General features: G+C 35.4%; 1 protein-coding gene across 5 annotated transcripts in view; it reads right to left on the bottom strand.

The window, feature by feature from the left end:
• LOC136853472 (mitogen-activated protein kinase kinase kinase 11-like) overlaps positions 1-26,046 on the bottom strand; it is a 200,095-nt gene that overhangs the window by 106,619 nt on the left and 67,430 nt on the right. For all 5 annotated transcript variants that reach the window (XM_067129079.1, XM_067129080.1, XM_067129078.1 and 2 more), the window contains exons 5-7: positions 20,049-20,197; positions 17,903-18,078; positions 15,746-15,980 (exon numbers count right to left, since the gene is read on the bottom strand). In XM_067129079.1, coding sequence (XP_066985180.1) covers positions 15,746-15,980; positions 17,903-18,078; positions 20,049-20,197 — 560 coding nt within the window. The remainder of the gene's footprint in view (positions 1-15,745; positions 15,981-17,902; positions 18,079-20,048; positions 20,198-26,046) is intronic.

Below are 26,046 nucleotides of genomic sequence, written 5' to 3'. Positions count from 1 at the left end.
TTATAAAAACATGAAAAGTAAATAAAGCTGCAGGAAAGTTCAGAGGTAACAATAGAAATGATTGAAACATTGGGAAATCTAGGCAAAGAGTGGGTGCACACACTATTGGAAAAGATCTGGGATGTAGAGGAAATGCCACAGGACTGGAACAATAGTTGGATGATTAAATTGTATAAGCAAAAAGGAGACATGTTAAACAGTGGGAGCTACAGTGAAATAAAGCTTTTGGAACATGTATTCACGGTACTAGTAAGAATAATAGAAGGAAGGTTGAGAGAGTTGACAGATATACATGAGCAGCAGTTTGGGTTTATGCAAGGAAAGAGCAAAGTGGATGCTATTTTTACGGTAAGACAAGTCCAAGAGAAGTATTTAGAAGGAAACAGGAAAGTTTACGCATTTTGTGGATCTTGAGAAAGTGTATGACAGGGGTACCAAGAAAAGCAGTTAATTGGTGTTTGAAAAAGAGAGGAGTACCTGACAAGTTGGTGAGGTTAGTGAAGATGATGTATGAGGGGGCAAGAGCCACTATACAGACAAAATATGGGGAGACTGAGACATTCCCTGCAGAGGTTGGCCTCCATCAGGGATTAGCTCTGAGTCCATTCCTGTTCCTCGTCATTACAGACATTTGGACATCAGAATTAAGGAACAATGAAGAGCTGCGGGAACTGATGTTTGCTGATGATTTAGTCATTGTAGCAGACACAGATGAAGAACTGCAAGAAAGGTTTTTAGCATGGAAAGGAGCCCTAGAGAAGAAAGGAATGAAAGTGAACATTGGACATGAAGTAAACGTTCAAGTGGAAGATGGCACAGTGCTAAAACAGACCAGTGAGTTTAACTACTTGGGACCAATAATACCAGAGGAGGTAGGTACTGAGAAAGCAGTGAGTGAAAGAAGCATGGCAAAAATGGAGAGAAGTAACTGGGGTTGTTTTAGATGTGAAAATGCCATTAAGGCTCAAAATAAAGATTTATATGACAGTTATCAGGCCTGTACTATTATATGGGGCAGAAACTTGGTCACTTTAAGAGGTAAGAGGAGGGACTGTTGGAAAGCACCGAGATGAGGATGGTGAGATGGATTGCTAGAATATCACTACCGGAAAGGAGGGAGTGTCAAGATATAAGAAGAATGTGTGGTATATGCAATGTAAAGGAGGCTAGGGAAGCTTGTCTCAGATACTATGGCCATGTAATAGGAAGAGAGGTGGTGGAACCAATCAAGAGAGCTAAGAACATGCCAGTGATGGGGAGGAGGAGTGTGGAATGTCAGTGGATCATATGGATGAACATGGTGAGGAGGGATATGGGTGAGGTGGGAATGGAGGAAGAAGATGCAAGGAACAGAAAAAGATGGAGAAAGCTGACTCAAGCGGCCGACCCTGCTACAGTTGACCCCCGCCTATTCGCGGTTCAGGATTTGTGGCTTCACCTATTCACGGATTTTTCTGTGGAACTTATCAGCGAATTATTCATGAAAAATTCAGTAATTCGCAGATTTTTTCGTCAAGAAATATTCACTAATTACTGTATTTTCTTGTTATTTTCATAACTAAATACATTTTTTACGATAAAAATTTATTTACTAATTTTCAAACAATATTAAAATGTAAACAGCAAACTATCAATAAAATGTATTTTTTTTCAATGCATATTAAATATACTGTATAGAGTACAGTACTTAACTTCCTAGTTTTTCTTCATGTACTGTACAAAGAAAATTGGACTGCTTCAATACTGTATGAGAGAAAATGGATGTACTTGAAAACAGGGGTAAGTTGAATAGTTTTCACACTTAGCTGTAAGCCATATATTTTTAAGGGTAATGTGTACGATAACTTTGAAATGATATTAAAGTGTTTTACATAACAGCTTAAGGTAGATGCTACGTAGGATGATAGTTTAAGGTACAAGATAAAATGGATGTACATGAAAATAGGGGTAACTAATGGATGTACTTGAAAATAGGGGTAACTTGAGTAGTTTTCACACTTAGCTGTAAGCCTTATATTTTTAAGGGTAATGTTGTAAGATGATTTAGAAATTATATTAAAGTGTTTTGCATGATAGTTTAAGGTATATTCTGTATAGGATAATAGTTTAAGGTATACATTTGCTGTCTGAATTATTGAAATAAGCAGTTATAAATGTTTTTAGAGAGGGGTCTGGTTTTTGAACTATTTAAATAGCCAGTTATAAGCATTTTTAGAGGGGGATGCCAAGTATTCGCAGATTTTAACTATTTGAGGGTGTTTGTGGTCCTTATCCCCCGTGAATACTGGGGGTTGACTGTATACAGTGGGACTGGTAAGGTAGAAAGAAGAAGAAGATGAAGAAGAGGAACCTCATACCCCACTGACTACACCATTCACTGATCTGGCCCATGTCCCAATTGAGGCTGAGGGCAGCTTCATTTCTCATAAGTGGGGACTTTACTACACCCACAAGTGTTGCATCATCAGCATACTGAACAATCTTGTTTTCCAGGCCAACAACCTTATCACTTGCATAAAATGAAAATAATAGTGGATCCAGAATGCTACCCTGTGGAACTCCAGACACAATAGGTCTTGGTTTACTAAAGATCCCATCAACTGCAACTCACTGGCTCCTACCTGTAAGGAAATCTTGAAGTAAACCTAAAACATATCCACCCATTCCAAGATTCTGAAGTTTGTAAATAAGCTCCTTGTAATTTACTAAATCAAAAGCAATACTAAAATCTACTTGAATTACTCAAAACCTTTATCAAGGAATGGAAAGTTAAGACCACAGAAATAGGGATTTATTGTTTTTCCCAGAGTAAGCTCTCCAAACCTGGGGTGTTCACATATGCTGGCAATTATGGTATATTCTCATGGTTGTGGAAATGCAACATTGCACCAAAAACTGTAAACACAGTTTTCCTAAGTTTTTCCAATCTGAACTTCACATACACTATTGCATATGCCTCCTAATATGCCACAAAAAAAGTATAACCCTTGATGATGATCTTATATTGGCTTGCCTAAAAAAAAAATTCCAACTAAAGTTCGAAGTACAGTAATGTGTACAGTATTCTTCATATGAGAAAAAGAATACAAGAAAACAGAGAAACCAAATTAGCAACATGTTCAATTTCTCAAATTATCATCATAAAGAAAAACTAACTGGGTAAAATGCTGCAGCATTTAAATTGCTTTACAGTGAATAGATCATTTGAGAGAATTCATATTTATATATTTTCCTGAAGTACAAAAAATGGCCTTTGCTTCAATAAATGACTAGCATAAAACTAGGTTAAAATACCTTGCCCATTCTCTCTTAATTAGCATTTATTTCTGATACTGTAATTTTAATCGTATTATAAAGATATTACAGCATCATTGTTATTTATGTGGTAGGGCATACAAATAAATTTTCACTACACTTAAAAACACACTAATGCAATCTTACAACATAAATGAACCTACGCACTTATTCAAACATCTAACTAGTAATACTACAACACCGGTATTTATGTTGTATGGTATACAAAAAATCAGCATTAAAATTTCAAAGAGCATCACACTGTAGTTACTTGAACTTACATAATTGTACAAACAAATGTGTGCAACCATATGAATGTCTGTCTGTCCCTATCTTAAAAAGTCTTCCTCTTCCCTTTTACTCTCTCACACAGCTACACTAATGATACAACAATTATAAGTCTATTAAAGATATAGTATTTTAAAGCCACCATTAAACTGTGCAAATCATGTTTGGCTACTCGAATGTAATGATACCAAACCTAACATAAAAAATGAAAGTAAGAACTTAAAAAAAAAACTCATTTTCATGTGAGAGAATGTCGACTTATGCTATAGACAAAACCAGAATAGAGATGTGATACTTCAGCAAAGGAAGAAAGTGCTTAATAGTAATTATTTGAGAGTAGAAAGAGACATAAGCCATAGGGTGCCTGAGCAACAATATCAAAAACTTCATACCAAAACTACATTTTACATTTCTTGCAATAATCTAAAGAGTTAAGAAACTCTTTTGTTTTTATATGACATCCTGTATGGTGACTGACTCCATGATGAGAACCTACGGTGGCTCCAATGTACTTGCAAATTTTAAAATTTTGGCAATTAAAACAATAGCCCATTAAAGTTCACACCAAAGTAGAACCTTGTCTTCATAAAAGAACAATGAAACCAGTGTCCTATAATTTATAGGAATTAATTAAATATCTATGCCACAAATTGTTCTGAATGGCCCTTTGTAACTGCAGTTTATATTTTTGGAATGAAAAAAAGGAATGGACATGTACATTAATCATTTGGAAACAATAGGTACATACTGACATGTTTAAAATCCATTATTTGAAAACTTTTCTACCTTCCTGTTGAACAAAACAGAAGGATATGAGTTTTGAAATACTTGAAACAAAACTGTATTTTACAGTGGAAGTTTTAGCAACCAGAGGATAATATAGCACAGAGCAATACCAAGGCAGTATAATTTGACTTACATATTACCAATTTGACTTAAATATTACCAAAAACTACAGGCAGTCCCCGGTTTACGATGGGGGTTCTGTTTTTCCGCTGTGTCATAAACCAAAAATCGTCGTAAACCGAAAAATCATTGAAAATTGTCAAAAATCCTAAGAAAACCTTACTTTTAATGCTTTGGGTATATTGAAAACGATGTAAACTGCATTTTTATTGAGTTTTTCATCAAAAAACCTCCAAATTTTGATTATTCTACCATTTTGGAGCCATATTTCTTCCGTCAGATCGGCGTACAACGTGTCGTAACCCCGGAACATGCGTCGTAAACCGGGAAATAATTTCTGATGAATATATTTGAAAAGCGTCATAACCTCGGAATGTCGTAAGCCGGTCCCCTCGTAAACCGGGGACTGCCTTACCTTAAAAGTTTATACCTTGACCTGTGAGCCACCTTTTCTTAAAAACTAATATTACACCCCGTACTGTTTCGTTAATTGAAATATCTAAACAGGGAAGTTGGACGTCATGTTCATGTTCCAATGTGAACTGTATACATTGTTGGGGTGTAGGGCCTTAATGTACTGTAAAGAAAAAAAATTCAGCATAAACTGTATAGGCCAAGTGACTCCCTTCCAGCATTTCTGAAAAAATGACATAAGACCTTTACCATAGTAAAGACCAGTGGGGACCCCACTGACACACCAACTGTTCATCAGTTTTTTTTTTGTTAAAGTAACGAGTGGCCTCAACTGTAAAATCTGTCTCTTAAAATTCTCCCTGTTAAAACCATGAGACAAAAAGTTTTTATTTTTAATTAACTAAATAGAACACTGATATACTAATGCTATATTTAGAAAATGGCCATTCACAAATCAAGGTACAAACTTTTATGTTAGTTGCACTTTAATATTTAAATCAAATTGTATTTCCACTATGGAATTAAATTTTTATTCTGATATTTTAGACCAACAGGAATGCCCAAAAAAGTTCCCTAAAAGGGCATAAAAAATATCTAGAGTCTAGACCAAATGGGAATTCAAGCAAATAGTGCATAAGACTGAAGTGAAAAAAGAAAACAAATTCTGTATTTGACCTTGCAACGGGGAAATCTAAACAAAATCATTAATGATTATGACAGTGCTACAGAAACAGAACCTAATTTAAAATTAGTTTAAGTCCTATCTGTGAAGCAATATAGCTTATATTTATTTCTTCATACATGAAAATTTAATTTCTCTGCTGTTATTTGCAAGATAAACACATCCAAAAAGGGACGATATTTCATATTGTTGAGAATTTCCTCTAAGTCCCACTTACTGACATTCATTCCTTGTGCAACAGATGGAGTGCACTGATGACAAGTCATCATCATGGTTTCATCAGTGTTGCCTGGTGTGTACAATGCTCTTTGCAAACTACAGGTATCAGGATGCACAACCTCCAAAGATCAACTTCACATATCACTACAGTACACAGTAAACAGACTCCAGAAACACGCTTTGAATTTCCGACTAATTCCACAGCTCTGCTCTGAGTAAAAAAGATTTGAAATGTTTTTGCACACAGAAGCTAGATGAGTCAAAAAGAAACTGCCTGAAATGTTTCTTTTCACTTTTTCACTCTCATTCTATTTCCTGAGATGAACTAATCAACATTACCTCCAACAATAATGACATTAATAACATGGAGTTACATCGAGTTGCCTCAAAGACATTTGTTCATTTAAGACAAATACAAAAAGTTACAGGAGCATGTGTCAACCCTGTATAAAATCTGTTCTTGAACTAGCTATTAGTGCTACTTTTCACAACCTCAGCTGGAGGTCTGTCCCACAATGAGATTACCTTATCTAGGAAGAGGTTCCTACCGTGGCTAGTGATGACCCTCTTCAGTTTCATTTTCCATCCACTGGATCTAGTTTGGTTACTAATTAAGATAAATAAATCTCTGGGGCATTTACAATTTTTTTCTCAAGTGACTGCTTGATCACAAATTTTCTAGAATACAGTACGAATGAGGTACTCTAGATTCCTTTGGTAACAAAGATGTCTCACTGATGGTATAGTCTGGTTGCTCTTGCCTGTTCTTCTTCTAATCTTTCCCTGTCATTTCTTCTGGGATGAATTGGACATGTCCCAATTAAAAAATGGACATGTCCCAATTAAAAAAAAAGGATTTTGACAAAGGAAAAATCTATTTCTGGAGAGGGGCCCGTGTCACCCGGTGAAAAAGTCCATTCAGCACTTATTTCTAGGTAATTCCATTGCTAGATACCAGAGAAAGCTAAATGAAATGCTGGAGTTACTACCCCCAGAGCGAGCTCCACTAGATGGAGTCGTGTATGGAAAAGGGTGAACTACAAAAACACGGAACCTTATCCTATAGAGATTCCCAATGTCAAAAGTCCCAACGAGAGAGGTGCCGATACAAGCCCATGCACTACTCGCGGACTGTATACAAGGCAACACTAGTCGCATTCCATGTTAGCACCCACCCCACTAGAATGATGTTTACCATGGGAGGGAGAGAATGAAAAACAGGGGTGGGTCACCGGGTGACACGGGCCCCTCTCCAGAAATAGATTTTTCCTTTGTCAAAATCCTTTTTCTGGATCGGGGTCCCGTGTCAGCCGGTGAAATAATAACAGAGAAATAAACATCATTCTTATGCTATTAAAGACTTAAATAGAGACGTTGAAAACTAGGAGAATTCTACCCTGAACATTAGTAAGGTCCTCTAAATTCATGTAATGAAAATAATGTAAGTGGTCACCGTCAAAGATCATGAGCTTAGAATTGAACCTGAATAGGCTTGTATTAAGAAAATACTTTCTGCCTAATAGCAGACCCAATGACAGTATCCCCCCCCTTTTTTAAAAGAGAGGATCCGACAAAATTGCGAGATCCTGTCAAAAAAAAGCCTGTAAGGAGAAAACTGGGCATTTCTGCCTAATAGCAGACACAATGACAGTAACCCCCCCTTTTTAAATAAAGAGAGGACCTGACAAAATTGCGAGGTCCTGTCTAAAAAAGCCTGCAAGGAGAAAACTGGGCACAGAGACAGACCTTGTGAAAGGGGAGTACTTTCCAAGGTGACCACCAAAAATGAGGACCCTCAACTGCAGATAGAAAGTTAGGGTGAGGAATTCCCAACACTATCCCTGATGAGGGGAAACCAAAATGATTGGTTCCGCTAGACAGGGCAGACAGTACATGAAAACTAGCACTAGAAGCTAAGCTGATTAAAAATTTGAGTCTTCCCCAACAAGGAAAGGTAAGAACAAGATGATTGTTGGTTACCGAAGCTAACTCCGATACATTACTCAAAGACCAGGAAACCGAATGTGGACGGAGTACTGGTCCCAGACAAACACAGACCTTAGGGATGAAAGTTAAGGGCCTGTGAGTCTGGTTCCAACAAAACACTTTCCCCGGGGCCAATGCGGCCGCATCATTGCTGTAGCTTCAAAAACTATGTGAAGAGTGCTAGTTACTTAACTGCAGAGCCACACTGCAGTAGAGTAGGATCCCTTGACTGAATTTAGGAAAACAGTAATAACAGGATCAATATCAGTTTCCTCCCAAACTGTAAAATTCACAAAGACCACAAAGCCAGGGCACCAGAACTTTGAGGAGGCTGACGCAGGCTGAGTTTATACCAGTCGTGGCAGCTTGATAGTTTGTGGCTGAATTGGGTTGCAAACAGACCTACTTCGAGGACCAGGAAAAGATCACAGGACTACCTGAATGACTCTTTGACTAAGGACTATTCCGACACCAGGGGGGAGGCCCTGGATAGGGAAAAGGCAGTGACCTTTTGGACCCCTACAAGAAGGGTGGCAGACAGAGGCACTTGTGCCTGTTGGTTATGGAGATGAATGAACCATAACCTGAATGATGCAACTCGAGTTTGAACCCACTTGTTTACGCAGCGCACTATTGCTGTTTCGTTCAGAACCAGCCTAAAATGGATCCTCTTGGGAGGAAGAAGATCCCCAAGGACAGGAAGACTGCCACTGCCCTCCAAAGCGTTGATATAGAACTGCCGGAACGTGACCGACTAAGCTCCATGTGCTTCATGGGGCCATAAATATCCACCCCACCCGCCCAGAGAGGTGACGGTGTGGAATACTGAGGCCGGAGGGGAAAGAGGAACTGACTTCGATAAGCACCTAACAGCCGTTCAAGGCGGAGGCCAATATTCAAACAGGAGGAACCAGGAGACACGTCCCTGACTCCGCCATACCCGGATATAGACTCCAGCTTTGACTTCAGAAGGAGAACCGCCACTGAAGCAAACTGGAGAGAGCCCAAGACCTTTTCTTGGGGCGAGAAGGTATGCTTGTGTTGATGTGTTGATGAAATGTTAGGTTGCCCTTGCTATCTCTTCCGCTTCCACTGTATTCACAACTACTGAAGGCTACCCTCCAGTTCAGGTGGGATTTCTTCGTGTGTACTTAGAAGCCCAAAGACTCTAGAAAACCGATTATAATGACCGGTACCCTCAGGCAATTCCCGACGCTGGGTGCCCAAATGAGCCAGGCAACTAGATATGCGGTTAGCATAACCCTCTAATACCGGAGCTGTTGAACTACGGTATTGTTCAAACTGACAAAGATTCTGGGGGCTGCATTGAGGAGGGTATGAACTTGAAGGGGTACGCCTGCTCCCCGAGTCTAATCCCAAGAAGGGATAGAACCTTCCTGCAACCAGGATGTGAAAGGAAGCGTCGGAAAGGTCTATAGAGGTGGTTACGGCTCCATGGAGCAGTAGGAGCCGAACCCACAAGACTGTAAGCAAGCGAGACTTGCCGCATTGAATGAGGAAAATAAACGGGACACGCCCGGAAAAATTTTCCAGTGGAAGGGAACTTCCTTGGCAGACTGAAAAAGCCTGACAGGCCATACACAAAGTCCTCCAGAATCTTGGCCGGAAACTGACCGAACCTGATTGGGGGAGGGAACAGATAGTCCAGCTCCATCCCGGGTCTTGATAACTATACTCTGGGCCCAGGGACTGAAGTTCCAGTGGCCCCGAAAATGGTACAGCCTCCTACCCATATGAAAAATACTACTGGGAGGAGGCTTGATTGCCTCCCCTGAAGCGTATGCCTTCCCAAATTCTCGGAGAGGAGCAGGATGCTTCCCTGCTCCTATGATAACCCCGAGGGTGAACTACAAAAACACTGAACCTTATCCTATAGAGATTCCCAATGTCAAAAGTCCCAACGAGAGAGGTGCCGATACAAGCCCATGCACTACTCGCGGACTGTATACAAGGCAACACTAGTCGCATTCCATGTTAGCACCCACCCCACTAGAATGATGTTTACCATGGGAGGGAGAGAATGAAAAACAGGGGTGGGTCACCGGGTGACACGGGCCCCTCTCCAGAAATAGATTTTTCCTTTGTCAAAATCCTTTTTCTGGATCGGGGTCCCGTGTCAGCCGGTGAAATACTAACAGAGAAATAAACATCATTCTTATGCTATTAAAGACTTAAATAGAGACGTTGAAAACTAGGAGAATTCTACCCTGAACATTAGTAAGGTCCTCTAAATTCATGTAATGAAAATAATGTAAGTGGTCACCGTCTAAGATCATGAGCTTAGAATTGAACCTGAATAGGCTTGTATTAAGAAAATACTTTCTGCCTAATAGCAGACCCAATGACAGTATAAAAAATGATAAATTGTATGTATTCAGGTCTACCTGTTTTGCATACATGCAAAAGAAGAACCAGCTTGGTGAGAAAAGTGAGAAGAGAATAGTCATCTTCATGGCAACCAGCATCCAGTCTACTCAGTGTATCTTCCGAAGAAGAAGACATGAAAAGAGCGAAGTGCATAAAAAACTATGGAAGTCTGAGAATCACACAGCAAGGTGCTATTCTACACCCAGTGACAAGTGGTAGCTAAGAAGGGACATTTGTGAATCACCTGAAGAAAGAAGATATCCCCAGATAACCCAACGAGTCAACAACATTAATGACTATGTTAATGAACCTGATCTTGCAAATGCATCACAGTGTACAGTTGGTTACTGTTATAGAGAATAAAAATTCTCATTATGACAGAGCCCTCTCTTCTTGTGAACATCATTACTGAAAGAAAGTAATGGATGAAGAGTTAAATATTTTGAATAAAACAAGACTTTCCAGTTAACTGCCCCGCCTGAAGGTCATTCTGTTGTTGGAGATGGGTAGGTGTGTGGTGTAAAACTTAGTCCTAACAATTAAGAAAAGTTAAAGCAATTTTTTGTGGCTATTTTTGACTGAAAATAGAGACTACCAGAAACATTTTCTCCTGCAGTACGATTGACTTTAGTTAGAATGAAATTTCAGGGTGCAATCCAAGAAGAAACAATAATTCAACAGAAAGATACCAAACCACCATACTTAAAACCCATCAGTGACCATTAAATTTTCATTAAAACTGGTTAGAACATGGAAAAATTAGTTTGCAAGTTAAACAAATCTTTGTGTGGTTTTAAACAAAGTTACATTTATTGGTATAAAATACTTCATGTTTCTTCTTGATGGAATACTTGAATTATCTGCTGTTGAGCAACGCATGTACACTAAAACTGAGAACTCAAAGGTTATCATTGTTGTTTGAGAAAATAGCACTAATTTGTGCTAGTAATAAAACTGCATTTTAATTCTAAGCAAAAGAACCTGACTAACAAATAAGACTAAGTCAAGTGAATTGGTTTTTAGGTACAAAGCTGAACTCTAGGTCAAGAAAAATGTAACAGAATGTCACATACTCGTAAAAAACATATCACATTCAGAAAGTATTGTTAAGTAAGTTCAGAATACAGGATTACAATCCAAAACCTGGCTCTTGTGATTCTAGTGTAACCAGTGTTGCAATGCCTGAATCTGTTGATGATGAATTTATGGAGAAATTTTAGGTAGCTTGATCTACACCTAACCTGATGTGTTATATAGTTGCTTGATCTATACTTAACCTGATGTGTTATATAGTTGCAAAATTAGTTCAAAAGGTAACAGACAAAAACATATTGTTTGAAGATTACTACAAGGGCTTAGTACCACATTAATTTCATCCAGGTAGAACATTAACCCTTTTAACCCATGAGGCTATATACTGGCTTTTACTGCTTACTCCATGTGGCTATATATAGTCACACTCAAATTACTCGCTTAAATAAGCCCAACCCACATCAGGAGATAGTTACTTTTTATTGGGTGATCATCTCCCTCCTTTTTCCAAGAAAGCCAATCAGATGATAGCACATCTTTCAGCCATATTACCCAGAAATCTCATGTTTGTTTACATTTTCACGCTCATGCATGGCTGTGGTCTCGAGGAATTATCGCAAAATATATGTAAATTTTGTGATATTATATTAGAAATGCATAAGATACACTTATTTTTTAGTTATCAATAATCACATATAGAATAAAGATTGTGTTATATAAGAGTGACAAGCTCAGACAGTGTCGTAAATAAGGCTTTGTAATGCGTTTCTCATGTTTGTTGTCGTCAGCTGATGTCTGTTGTCTGCTGATGCCTGACAGCGAACCCTTAACCCTACAGGGAACATCAATTCTGATATTTTCACTTTAAAATATAGTTCATAAGCTTTAAATTGATATATAATAGCCTATATTTTGGGAGATGATTAACATACGGTAAGTGACAGGAAAAAAAGACCCACTTTTCCAAAATAACATGCAATTTTATGCACGCGTAGGCTCACGTCATAAATATTAGTCCGGGGTTAAAAGGGTTAATATAAGAAAAAAGGCACTTGAAATTTTTGCTTTTATGAAGAAGCCAGTGTGGACTTTTATGGATAAAACTTAATTTATATAATGCCCTTTATTCCTAGCATGAACATTATTGCTATTACCCTATAAGTGAATATGGCCAGCCACTGTAAAAGTTCAAGAGCGCTGAGATACTACAGCACACTTTAAACATCATACAATGTTACTTGTAAGACTTAGGTATAAACGTTTTTCGTTCATCAATTTTCACTTGGTATCTATTTGTCCTTTTCTTCTCTCAGTTTTCACTATAGTTTGCAAATGAGAATTCTATATTGTGGAAGCATCCCTTGAAATAAATAGCCTTTTTTGGCTCATTTTGAAAACGAACAAATAACACAGTAATGTGCCAAAAGCTCCAATAATAACATGTAGAAAGGGCCAATTAATGTTCTGAAAGTTCCAGTTAATGACCAGAGTGCTCCAGTAATAATGTGTAAAAAGCCCATCATGACCCAAGGCTCACAAACCTTTTATAGAAAATGTAGCTATCTTTACTCACCTTTGGAAATACAACCATCTTCAACTTGGAAGAGAATTATGACATAAGTGTCTTATGTCCCTATTATTCAAAATTACTGTAGATCTACTATTTCACTAACTATTTCTTAGAAAAAGATCTCCTTTTGCCTAGCAAGACAATTTCCACTGGACATATTTTTTAACATATCTGTTTCACAATTTGATTTCTGTGCATTGTCATCAACATGCCACCTCCACAAAATATGAACTCCTCTTTTATGCACTCCTTGCAACTTCCTCCTCTATCTTCCCTCTTCCATCAGTTCACTGCCCCTCATCAGCAGGTTGATAAGTTCACCTTTCCAATATAAGCCTTCATATAAGTGAACAACACCTAATCATCAGCTGTATAAAGCTAAAACAATCCATTTTGGTCTAACTGCCTCTTAGTTTGCTCCCTTCACATCATCTGTAATGGCTGCACTCAACCACAAAATGTCCCTCCATTGCTTTTTTTTCATGGACCTGCCTTCTGGAAAGTGGTTATGATGATCAAATGGAGTGGCCTACTGGTCTACGTCACCTAGGAACAACTCCAAGGTATATGGACTTCTTCATTTAGTTATCATAAGAAACTTATGTTTTGGCCCAGCCATTTAAGTCATCTTAACATTTTAATCCAATCGACAAGCCTTCCACCTTTAACCTCAAAAGTCTACAGTTTACTTCTCAGAGAGATGAGTTTTTGTCAAAGCTATCGAGGAGTGGTTGACAGTACATAACCACTCTTATTGACCTTCTCTTTTCACATCTCCCAGACTAGTGGACCTTTGCATAACCAAAGGTAAGTGCATGTATCAGTGCCCATTTCAAATGTCTTTTTTAAACCTGCACAAATCACTCAAAATGGAATCTAAAGACATATCTTCAGTAGTCACAAGAAACTTCCCTCTGAATGCTAAAAGGCAACACAGCAAATCTACTAATCTGTTAACTCTCCCAGCTTTTCTGACTTCAAAACATTTCGGTGAACTGCATCAATTACTGACCAAATAATGTGTTTCAAAAACATGCAGGTGGGTCCCTCTTTTTTTGGTCTTTACAAGACCAGTTGCTCTGGATTATAGGGTATACCATGATATCTTTTGCAATCTCTTCATTTACTAACTTCATGGAGAATAACACAAGTAAGTCCATGTAAATCTATGGAACGATAAATTTATATCACAAATTCTAGCCGGTCATTGTCAATCCTTTAGCTTTTCATTTCCCGTTCTCAGAATATCAAGACTCCTACCTCTGACTAAAAGAAAAAATTCATCTAATTAAGTGCAGTAAATTTTTATACAGCTACATTTACCTCTTCAAAATACAACTCTTCTGTCCATATAGTGAAATAAGCAGTTTGCTAAAAGTGCTTATAAGTTATCCCATAATCTTTCACCTTAACTACCCTCTGTCCACACTCCCATTTTCTTTTAAAAGTCCCTCAGTGCACACTGCAGCTTTGTAAACAGACATTCTGATCCTAGCTGTCAATCTGGACAACCTGCCAACATTAACCAGTCTAATCTCTTCCTGGACATACCTTACCAAACAGCAGTGATTAACTCACAACCTGAACTCTGAGTGATCCTACAACTTGGGCATGGCACTCTTCTTACCAAAGGGTCACAAAAATTAGAAAGTTCCTTTTCAATTGCCATCCCTCCTACATAAATCAGTGGTTCACTAACTGTACGAACAAATTACATTTTCAAACTTCAATTTTTGTAAACATAAAACCATTACCTTACTTACACACCTATGATTAGACGAAGGAAAATCAAGTTGACAGTAAAGCTCCAAATTGAAGTGGGTCAGATATCGAGAATTATAGCTCACTATAGTAGAGCCACTGTCTGATAAATTTTGTACTTGTTCATCATCTTCAATACTGAATCAATAGGCTCAAGGAAGGAAACAGTTTTCATCTACAAAACAAAATTTGTTTTTAAACAATTATTTTCATCAGATCATATACAATCTACGTTAATCGATATATTTTCAGTGTTTTTAAAGCATCCAAGGAATAAAGTTATTATAAAATTCTCTACTTAACACAGCAATCATACACTCCTTATAATTTTGATTTATAAGATGCCTGCAAACCTCATAATTCAAACAGCAACACCACACATATGCATTCATAATACAACTTCAAAAAACAACATAACTTTGGACAAAGCTCTTTAAAATGTTTTATAGACACCATACTTAATGCCCATTATATCATCCTCCCCAAATATGCCTCTCCCTAGTTCTTAAAACATAAAAATAATGTGCTACACATATTGTATTCCAACACCTAAGTGCTTCCAAGCAAAACAACAAAATTGGCAAGACACTCATGATCATGCACATCTTGCACAAACATTATCCAAATAGATCTCAGCATCCAGTTAAACACAAGAATCATTGTATTCAAAATAAAAAAAAAAAGAATTTAGGACAACACAAATTTTATAAAACTTTCAAATTCAGCATGGAACTTCCCTGGCTCCATATGCAGCAATATTAATATTTCTTTTGTACCAATGCCATAAATATTTCAAGAGTTGCATCAGAATCTTTCCTGTAAAACTTGAAACAAAAGTAAGAGGAATACTATTTCAATCCAGTCTGAGTAAGCTACTATGTTCATTTACCCATGAAAACCTAACCTAAATACAGATTATATTTATCAATTCCCATTATTTACACTGTCATCTCTGTGGTCAGAGCACATTGTTGCCTTGTACATTTCTACATGTCAATCCAGCTCTTATTTCACACAATATATAACTTCTCCCTCTTATTTCACAAAACAAATAACTTCTCCCTCTATTCACAATATAATTCATGTTGAAACAATCTAATTATCACCATACAGATAGTAAATACTGTATAACAAATTATATAACAAAACAGAATCTGAACTTAACTAGTAAACAATCCTCAAAGAAAAAATACGGCGCAACTTACCTGAAGGAGCAGATATTTGATGAGTTCTATTAAGTAACTTTTTCTTGAACTTTCCTTTTCGCTTCTTTGGTGTAGGTTTAGATGACTGTTGTTGAATAATGGCTATGGAAATCTCTCGCTGAAGTAAATCTAATTCCCTGTGATGTAATTCTTCTTCTCTCTTTTTTAACTGCTCTTCCATTCTCTTTTGTTGCACTAATGCTCGGCGTACCTCTTCTTCTCGGCATCTCAAATCCTGCCATGTAAAAGCTTTAAAGTTTTCTCTGCATACCTAAAACTGCCTCTTCACAATAGTCAACCAGAATATGAATACATAACTCACGAAAAAGAATTCATTCATGCGTATCTTTTCCTTACGTTAGTCTAATACACAGGTACAGAGTGGAGGATTGCATAAAAATTTAAAAACAAAGATTTTGTCACTTTTATCTGAGTTTGAGATCCCTCTTCACTCTCAAATTATTCTGCTCTTAATAGGGGTGGAGGAAGGTCACAGGATATGCAATGGTCTCTGTTTAAAAAGATATAAGTGGATTTTTAAAAATTATACTGTAAACAAGACCAAGCCACTGCCTCACAGTACACAAATATATACAGTACTTAGGTGATAAATTAATTCAAGTAGAGCAGAGCCCTGACTGGGATGATATCATATCATTAGGTACAAAGGTATGATGACAAAATCTTTTATACTGCCAACCTACTTAAGAATATACGATTTCTAGAAGCTCAGGTCTTGTGTTTGGCATACACTACTAACTTGGTTAGTTAGACCAGAAGCTGAAGCACTCGTAAGTTACAACTTTCATCATCATCATAAAACTCCCTATAACACTAAGTTTCCATCTACCTGATTTTGCTATGATTTCCTGGGGTTTCCTACATGTCTTTACATTCCTCATTTTCATTTACTCTGTATTCAAATGTTTCAAATTTAAAATTTCATTGCAAACTAAAGGAGATACACTCTAAATGCTTGAGTAATTGTCAGATTATTATTATAAAAAACAGAGCCTCAAAAGGCTGAACATTTACCTGCAATGTATACAAACAGCAAAGTGTCAATGGCATAAGTAAAAAAAATTAAAAGTTACCCATCCTGGAAAAATATATCAATTCAATAAAAAAGACTATGGTAACACTTAAATAAAGGTACAACCAGGATGGGATGTTATTCAAGAAGAAACATACTTTCAAATTTTATTTCTTCAAGTTATTAGCAGAATAAAAAGATCTCTCATAGTTACAAACATAAACACCTGTATTAGGATGGACATCAAGTATAATAAAAACCTAATCAAGGCCAAGGAACAAGCGAGAAGTGTTATTTAATAACTGCATGTCTTAATGACAAAGTATTATACATTGGTAGTAAAGAGATTGTGAACTAATCCCCTAGCAATGCAGTGCAAAAGTAGGAAAGAGGAATTAATTGACCGAAGACTACATAAATGGTGAAAAGCAGAAAATCACATTTGATGCTGATGACTGAAGCTTACTACCAAGTATATGAGATTCTTAGTCCACTCATGAGATACTTAATATCCTCTATAGTAGCAAGACATTTTCTCCCTTATTTATAAATATTTGCCCACTTGAAACAAAACGACTGTAAGTGTTTGTCTTTGTACAAATACACTATCATTATTAGAACTAAAAATACCCTAACAAAATACATATGAACAAAGTAATATACTACCTTTCAAAAGTCAATGGTATTTAAATGTTATTTACTTACATTAAATTTAAATGTAACCTTTTAAAACCATCAGTGACCTTTCATTAACAATCTGTATTACAGTAAACCCCCTGTATTCGCGGGGGATGAATATCGCACCCACCCGCAAATAGCTAAAATCTAAAAATACTTAGAACTGCCTATTTTGATAGTTTAAACATAAAAAACCTTCTAAAAATGCTTATATCTGAGTATTTTAATGGTTTTATCACAAAAAGTGCATTTAATCATGAAAATTATATGAAAATACAGTAATCAGTGAATATTTCTCAGTGAAAAATACCGCGCATGAGCAAATTTTCTGCGAATGGGTAGATATGTTCCACAGAGAAATCCGTGAATACGTGAGTCCGTGAATAGTGAGACCGCGAATACGGGGGGTTTACTGTATTACTATTTTACCATTAAAGTATACTTACATTCTCTTTCATTCTAATTTCATTGACTTTTTCTTCAATCTCAACCTTCCAATGGCCCTGCATAGTGTGGAAGCTCTCATGTGGTGTCTGAGTGAAGTTTGAACGGCTAATCTCATCTAGCTTCTTTAGAATAACCTCAAATGTTGGCCGAGCATGTGGGTCTAATTCCCAACAACCTGCAAAAAAAAAAGTAAATACATCATTTGTTCATTAAGAAATCATTAATCATATATAGCCTGAACTGCAGTGGTGAGGAGGAACAAGGCTAAAAGAGAAGTTGATAGCATTCATGAATGGAGAAGCTGAAAAGTACTGATGACATCAAGACAGAAAGAAGATAAAAGACAGGCCTGTCAAAAGAGTAAAACATATGAAAACTGAAAAACAGATACCAAGAACAAAAAGCTGAGTGTTATCATGGAAGGGTTATGGAGAAAGAGAGACAGGTGGTGGTTGTATCATAATGTGCAAAAGGCAATGAAAACAAGAGAGGCTCCAATTCTCTGGCAGAGGACATGCATGGAAGAGGACAGAGATGTTTATAAGGAAAGCGGCAATGGCAAAGAGGAAGAGTTGTGAAAAGTGGAATCAGAATTCAACATAGGGCGAAAAGATAAAATACTCAGCATAAGCTGCTGAGGAAATATGGAAAAGCTTTATAAGGGCAAAGTTTATACATAATGATAATGAAGGAATTAAAGCTGACAACAGATGAACTATGATGGAAACAGTATTTTGAATATCTTCTCAACACTGTAAATGAACTTGAACTGGAAGATATCACCATAACAGGACCAATAAAAAACATAACAGCTGAGGGAGTGGAAAGAGCTTTCGAGAAGATGAAAAATGGAAAAGCCCTAAGACAATCTGGAATGACAAGTGACCTCATAAAAGTAGTAAGAGAGTCAGTCAAGCCATCCATGAGCTTACTAAAATATTTGAAAACCTGATAAATGATAGGGTAGGCCCAAAAGAGTCGGGAAAGAGCTCCAGAGTAATGGTATAGTACAAAGGAAAGTGGGATGCCCTGCAATGTGGAAATTACAGATGAATAATGCTATTTCAGCATGCTAAGAAGATACTAGAAAAAAGTGCTGGAGGAAAGGATTTAGATAAATTCTTAAAATCGATAACTGGTAATTTGGCTTCATGTTATAGAGTTTAACAACAGAAGTTGTCTTTATAATGAAAAAACTACTGTACATAAAAAGTATTATTTGTGAATCTTGAAAAGGCTTTTGACAGAGTACCAAGACAAATATAATTAAATGGACATTAAAGGCAGGTGGTACAGTCACTTCAAAATGTTTTGCAACATACTTCAAAACTTTTCGGACAACAGCTTATAATACTGACACCTAGCGTTATTTGGCAACTCCGTCCAAAGAGCATGAAACAAGCACAGGCATGACTGGTACATCAGAGGAATTACCTCATGTTTCCCTTAAACCAGTTTTTATTTATCTCTATCATTATTATAATTCCTTTAATTAATCATTTATTTTTTCTCTCTCTCTCTCTACTACTAAGTATCCATTGGGTGTTACCTGATTTTCTCCCTATACTTTTCCATTGGGTTATTTATCCAAGAAGAAAAAAGTCTCTGAATTTACTCCCATAAGGATTGAATGGATAACTAATTACAGTTTTTTATTAGACTTTTACCCTGTCATTATGAGAGAAATTTTTCAAAATGTTTCGTTATTTTTCGTAGTACAGATTTTTCACTCACCATTCTTTTTTATATTGTTAACTGTATGATTAATAACCAAAATCGAATAAGAGAAGTGCATTTCCCTGTATATATAAAACGAATAAATTATTGTTAGGTGAACAAAAACTTCTGGAATATGTTGCAAAACATTTTTGAGTGACTGTATCAGAGACTCATGAAACTGGTACCTTCACTTTAACATAACACAAGATCTGGAGTGAAGACATTGGCATGTGTATCAGAAGAATCTGACATGAATGTTTGTGTTTATGAAGGACCAACACTGGTCCTTTTCCTGTTTACCATAGCAGTGAAAAAACCAATACATATAAAGGCCTGTACGGTGAAGGTTAATTTGCATCTAAAAAACTAAACATCTTTTCTAAAGTGAACTTTCACTAAATGCACAATTCAAAATTATCAACTTACTTTCCATCAAATTTCTCCAATTGGAAGGTACAGTGGCAGGGATATGAAGCCTTAATTTATTCATAGCTACACCATATGCAATCGCAAGGGCATCAATCCCTTTGTATGGAATCTCACCAGTTAAAAGTTCCCACAGCACTACACCATAGCTGGAAGACAAAAGTAAAAACAATAAATTGGATAAGGTTTTGCCAATAATACTGACAACAGAATCACCTATTAATAAGATGTGAAAAAAATACACACAAGAACTGAAAAAAATAATATACATGTACAGACTAGCAAACTTTATATACATATTGAACACTGCATATCAGAACCTGTAAGTGAGAAAATTTGTCTCAGTACGTAGAACAACTTTAAGACTTTGGGGCTGTTTCCCATAGCATTTTGGGCAGAGCATGGATTAGGGACAATTTTTCAAGGTTCTACATTAAAATGACAAAATAAGTGTACTTGCAAAATTTTTCAAATAAGTTTGTGTAGGCTAAACTGAGGAAAAACTAAAAACAGTGATCATAAGAAAAAGATAAAAAAAACCTGCAGTGATTTGTCTAGAGCATCATTTTTCTTTACGAAATTTAGTGACCTTCAACATCAAATCTGCTGTACACTATTGTAAAGGACTTGTTTGGCCCTATCTAAAATTTTCTTGTAAAATTAATTTCCCAAAAACTTTCAGGAATCCCATTTGCCTCAATAAGACAAATAAATCAAATACAATTGGTAACTTCTCAAAAATGGAAACTTATCATGTGACAATTAGTTCATACACAAAAAAGAATAATGAACCTACTAGTCAAAATAATTAAAATGTATCATTGAACACTAATTCCACAAGAATAATAAAAATGATAAAGGCCCTGTTGCTAAAGTTTTTAACAAAATTTCCCCCACTACCATATTTAAGTCTAAAGTATATGGGTTAGTTAAAAAGCATAAAGACAATAATCCTTAACAACCTACAATTTCACTGGGTTCTAAATCAATTAAACTTCCAAAACTTCTTACAATACTGCCAACACCACTTCTACAACTAACTTGGCACCCATTTGATTAATATTTCAGACCTAAGAGAAAAATTAAACAAACTCATAAACAAATCTAGTCAATCAAATTCTGACTAGAAATTGAAAAAAGATTGTTGCTCCACCTTCTTAGACAATATCAATATATATACACACAATATCATATATATATATATATATATATATATATATATATATATATATATATATATATATATATATATATATATACATATGTATATATATATATATATATATATATATATATATATATATATATATATATATATATATACATATGTATATATATATATATATATATATATATATATATATATATATATATATATATATATATATATATATATATAGTCATACTCGATCTTCTGTGAGGTTAGGTTCCAGAACCCCTCGCGCCAGGGTGAATTTTTTGCGTAAGCTTGGCATGGTCTCTAAAAATGCTAATAAATGCTTATTTCTAAAGTTTAAACACTAAATATGACCCTAATCATGCTGCTCCCAAATTATTAACTTAACTTTTAAATGAAATGAAAGTTACTGTAATTTCATTTAAAAGTTAGCTTAATACATTACCCTTCAAAAAGACAAATAAATGGTTGACATAAAAATTGAGAGTTGGAAGAGAATTTCTCTCTCTCTCTCTCTCTCTCTCTCTCTCTCTCTCTCTCTCTCTCTCTCTCTCTCTCTCTCTCTCTCTCTCTCTCTCCTTCCAACCGATCTATTTTTAGAAGTCGTCTCAACCTCTTTTTAAAAACTTCTTTATTCTGCGTCTCTTTCTCTGTTCTGAAATGATTTTTCATGAACAAACAGTATTTTATATTTTGAGTAATACAACAACTCTTAGTTATTATGTCTCTATGTTTTAGAACATATTTGCAACAATAGCGCATTTACACTTCGTAGACCATACAGGTCAAATTAGATCAATTTAAACTATCTACTGTACGGGTAAAGACGTACAGAGAATTAATAAGTAGTAAAAATGTGTGAGCGCTAACTATGAGAGAGAGAGAGAGAGAGAGAGAGAGAGAGAGAGAGAGAGAGAGAGAGAGAGAGAGAGAGAGATAAGGGTTGTGCTTACTTAAGAGAGTGAAATCATTCATCAATTATTACGGAGACTGAGAGAATAACACGAGAGAGAGAGAGAGAGAGAGAGAGAGAGAGAGAGAGATACAGATTTATAACTGTCCTTACTTGAAATATCAAGTTACATTACTTATAAATTATTACAGAAAGAGAGAGAGAGAGAGAGACAGTTATTCTTACATTAGATATCAAAAGATGGAAATTCAGTATTAAAACTAACTTTTGAATTAAATTAAAGTTACTGTATTTTCATTTAAAAGTTAGCTTAATACATTACCCTTAAAAAAAGAAATAAATGGCTGACTTAAGAATATATGAGTGTGTGACTCTCTCCCCATTCCACCGATCTATTTTTAGAGGTCTTCTCAACCTCGTTTTTAAAAACTTCTTTATTCTGTCACTTTCTCTTTGTTCTGAAATGCTCTATGTCTCTATGTTTCAGAATGGTGCATTTACAGTTTGTAAACGGTACAGGTAAAATTAGATCAATTCAAAATTATCTACTGTACAGTTAAAGACATACAGAGAAACAGTGCTGTGATATGTAGGTTGGCTAACTTCGAACGAGAGAGAGAGAGAGAGAGAGAGAGAGAGAGAGAGATAACAGTTGTCCTTACTTAAGAGAGTGAAATTTTTTATGAATTATTACGGAGAGAGAGAGAGAGAGAGAGAGAGAGAGAGAGAGAGAGAGAGAGAGAGAGAGAGAGAGAGAGAGAGAGAGAGAGAGAGAATTACAAGAAAAATATGACCACTGATTAGCAACACTCCCCTTCTTGTTATGTTAAATGACACGTCTGACAGCTTTTGCCTTCAAAATAATACAAACTTTATAATTACAGTTTTATTATTATTATTAAAAATTAGTACTTATTATTAGGCAAAAAGTTTATTCATCATACAAATAAACATACCTGTATACATGTATCATGAAAATTCAGCTCACTAGAGAGAGAGAGAGAGAGAGAGAGAGAGAGAGAGAGAGAGAGAGAGAGAGAGAGAGAGAGAGAGAGAGAGAGAGATAAATTATTACTTTTAATAATATTTAATGTTAATTTACACATAAAAGCTTGAAAACTTATAAATTATACAAAAAATTAAACAAACACTTTTGCAGGGTTTTTCAGTGTTAGCAAAGTTAGGTTCAATGAAAAATTGTGTGTGTGTGCAACTCAAAACTTGTGTATGAGCATTAGTTAGGTTCCAATGAAAAATTCATGTCTATGATATATATGTGCAATATATATATATATATATAGTTATATATATATATATACATATATATATATATATATATGTATATATATTACTGTATGTGTGTATGTGTGTATGTATGTATGTATGTATATATATATATATATATATATATATATATATATATATATATATATATATATATATATATATATATATATATATATATATATATATATATATATATATATATATATATATATATATTTAACTTGGGGTTAATGTGGGGAAAGTTGTACTTAAACATAGTTTTTAGTTCTCTTGTAATGTATTTAGAACATGGATCTCTTGTATATGGCAATTTAAAATGTTCCTATCAAAGAAACAGTTGATATAGTTTTGAACTCTATTGACAATAACATTGAACAAGTGAGAAATTTCTCAAAGAATGCTTTCAAAATGCTCCTTAACTTATGCATAGACAATAACCACTTTTTATTTAATAATTTGCACTACAAACAATTTGAGGGTTTTGCCATGGGATCTCCACTTTCAGCCCCAATGGCCAACATATTTCTGTGTTTTCATGAAAAAAATGGCTTGATGATTGTCCCCTAGAGTTTAAACCTATCATTTATCACAGGCATGTTGACGACACATTTTTGATTTTCAGGCATCTGAGTCATGTACAGCAGTTCCATGATTACTTAAATAGTAAACACCCTTGTATTCAGTTTACCATGGAATGTGAAGAAAACTATATTCTTAACTTTTTTTTTTAGATGTAAACACCCTTGTATTCAGTTTACCAAAAAAACTATAAACTTTTTAGAGCAAGTTACTCTTAAAGTTTTAGCATTTTCAGAAAGTACACTTTTACCAGTCTTGGAATGATTTCCAAAGTGCTACATTCTTTAACTTTAAAATAACATAAAAACTTTAATACATACAGCATATTCTCTTTGCAGCTGCTGGCAGTCATTTGACTCAAATAAAATTTCTTTTAAACTATTTCAAAAATAATGCTTACCCTTGTAACATAAATAAAATAAAAAAAGTTCCTATATAAATCTCTTAGTATAAGTAGCAAATGAATACCAAGGGTTGATAAACTGACTATGTATTTTAAATTGCCATATATAATGATCCATGTTCTAAATATGTATCGAGAGAACAGAGAAAATGTATTTTTTTGAAGTGGAAATACCCTATTTCCATTGGGTCTGTAGAAAGGGACCATAAACTCACATAAATCTCTCCGCCTGTCACAACAAGTCGCCAACCACAACTTCAAGAACACACACGCCTCGCTAAGAAAAGTTGCATCTGGCTGAAACCAAAGGGTCCTGCGAGGGAACAACCGGGATGCAGTATGTGGGAAGACACCCTCACCCCCTTCCCTTCAATAAAGTCCAGAGAAATAAGCCACTCCCACAGGTCAGGCCTAGTTGATTTGGCCAATCAAATGCCATCAACGCCAGAGACCTAAAGACATCCTACAAGGAGCCAATACCCAATAACCAACAGGAATTCCTTAAAACACATCTCCAAGAGTTGGAATTAAGCAAGTGGAGGAGGTGCCTCAGAAACACAGTACCTGCCCAGAATATGACGTCATGGTTGACACAAGGTTAAAATAGGGGATATAAAGAGAAACACACAGAAAAGACAGAGTCAAAACAGAATTGATAAGAGAGAGAGAGAGAGAGAGAGAGAGAGAGAGAGAGAGAGAGAGAGAGAGAGAGAGAGAGAGAGAGAGAGAGAACAGTTCCAAAGTGTGGGGAAGCAGAAAAATGAAACTGAAACACAGCGCGAGAATAAATGTGCAGTGGTGATTGACTCTCAGAACATTATTCCCCTTAATCAAATGCGTTACGTCTCTCAATCCAATATTCAAAGTTTCGAACCAGTTAACATACTATAAGGTGCAAACTGTATGACAATAAGTGCAAATAAACCAGAAACGGGAACAATTAATCATTTTCCCTCTAAACTTAAGTCTTTTTGGAATTTAGTTAACTGTTCTAAAGAATCACTTGTTCCTACTTATAATAATTACCATGCCACTACCCCGGACACGTTACCTTAGAGTCATGTCTAATAAAGAGGAAAGAAATGGGGCACGTCAACAAATGCATTAAAAAGAGAAATATATATATATATATATATATATATATATATATATATATATATATATATATATAATGTGCATGTGTGTATATATATGTATATATACATATACATACTGTATATATGTATGTGTATATATATATACATACATATATATATGCATGTGTGTATATGTGTATATATATGTATGTATGTATTTATACATATAATACATATATCTGTATATGTATATACATATACAGTATATACATACATATATATGTATACAGTATATATACATATGTATATATTATTTATATATATATACATATGTAGGTATGTATATGTATATACAGTATATGTATATAACATACACACATCCATTAGTTATCAATGTTCTGTTTTATATGAAAGAAAATTATGCATCAAAGAAAACCAATTCTGTCCAATACTGGTAAGAACAATGTTTTGTTAACATTTGAAGGTATAAACATGTAGGTTATTTTTCGTTAGACTCCAGCCACCTCCCGCTTTATAATTTATATTTTTCTTGGGTAAATCAC

The sequence above is a fragment of the Macrobrachium rosenbergii genome, chromosome 27 (assembly GCF_040412425.1).
Source record: "Macrobrachium rosenbergii isolate ZJJX-2024 chromosome 27, ASM4041242v1, whole genome shotgun sequence".
Classification (NCBI taxonomy): Eukaryota; Metazoa; Arthropoda; class Malacostraca; order Decapoda; family Palaemonidae; genus Macrobrachium; species Macrobrachium rosenbergii.
This window is presented reverse-complemented; position numbering and strand designations above follow the sequence as displayed.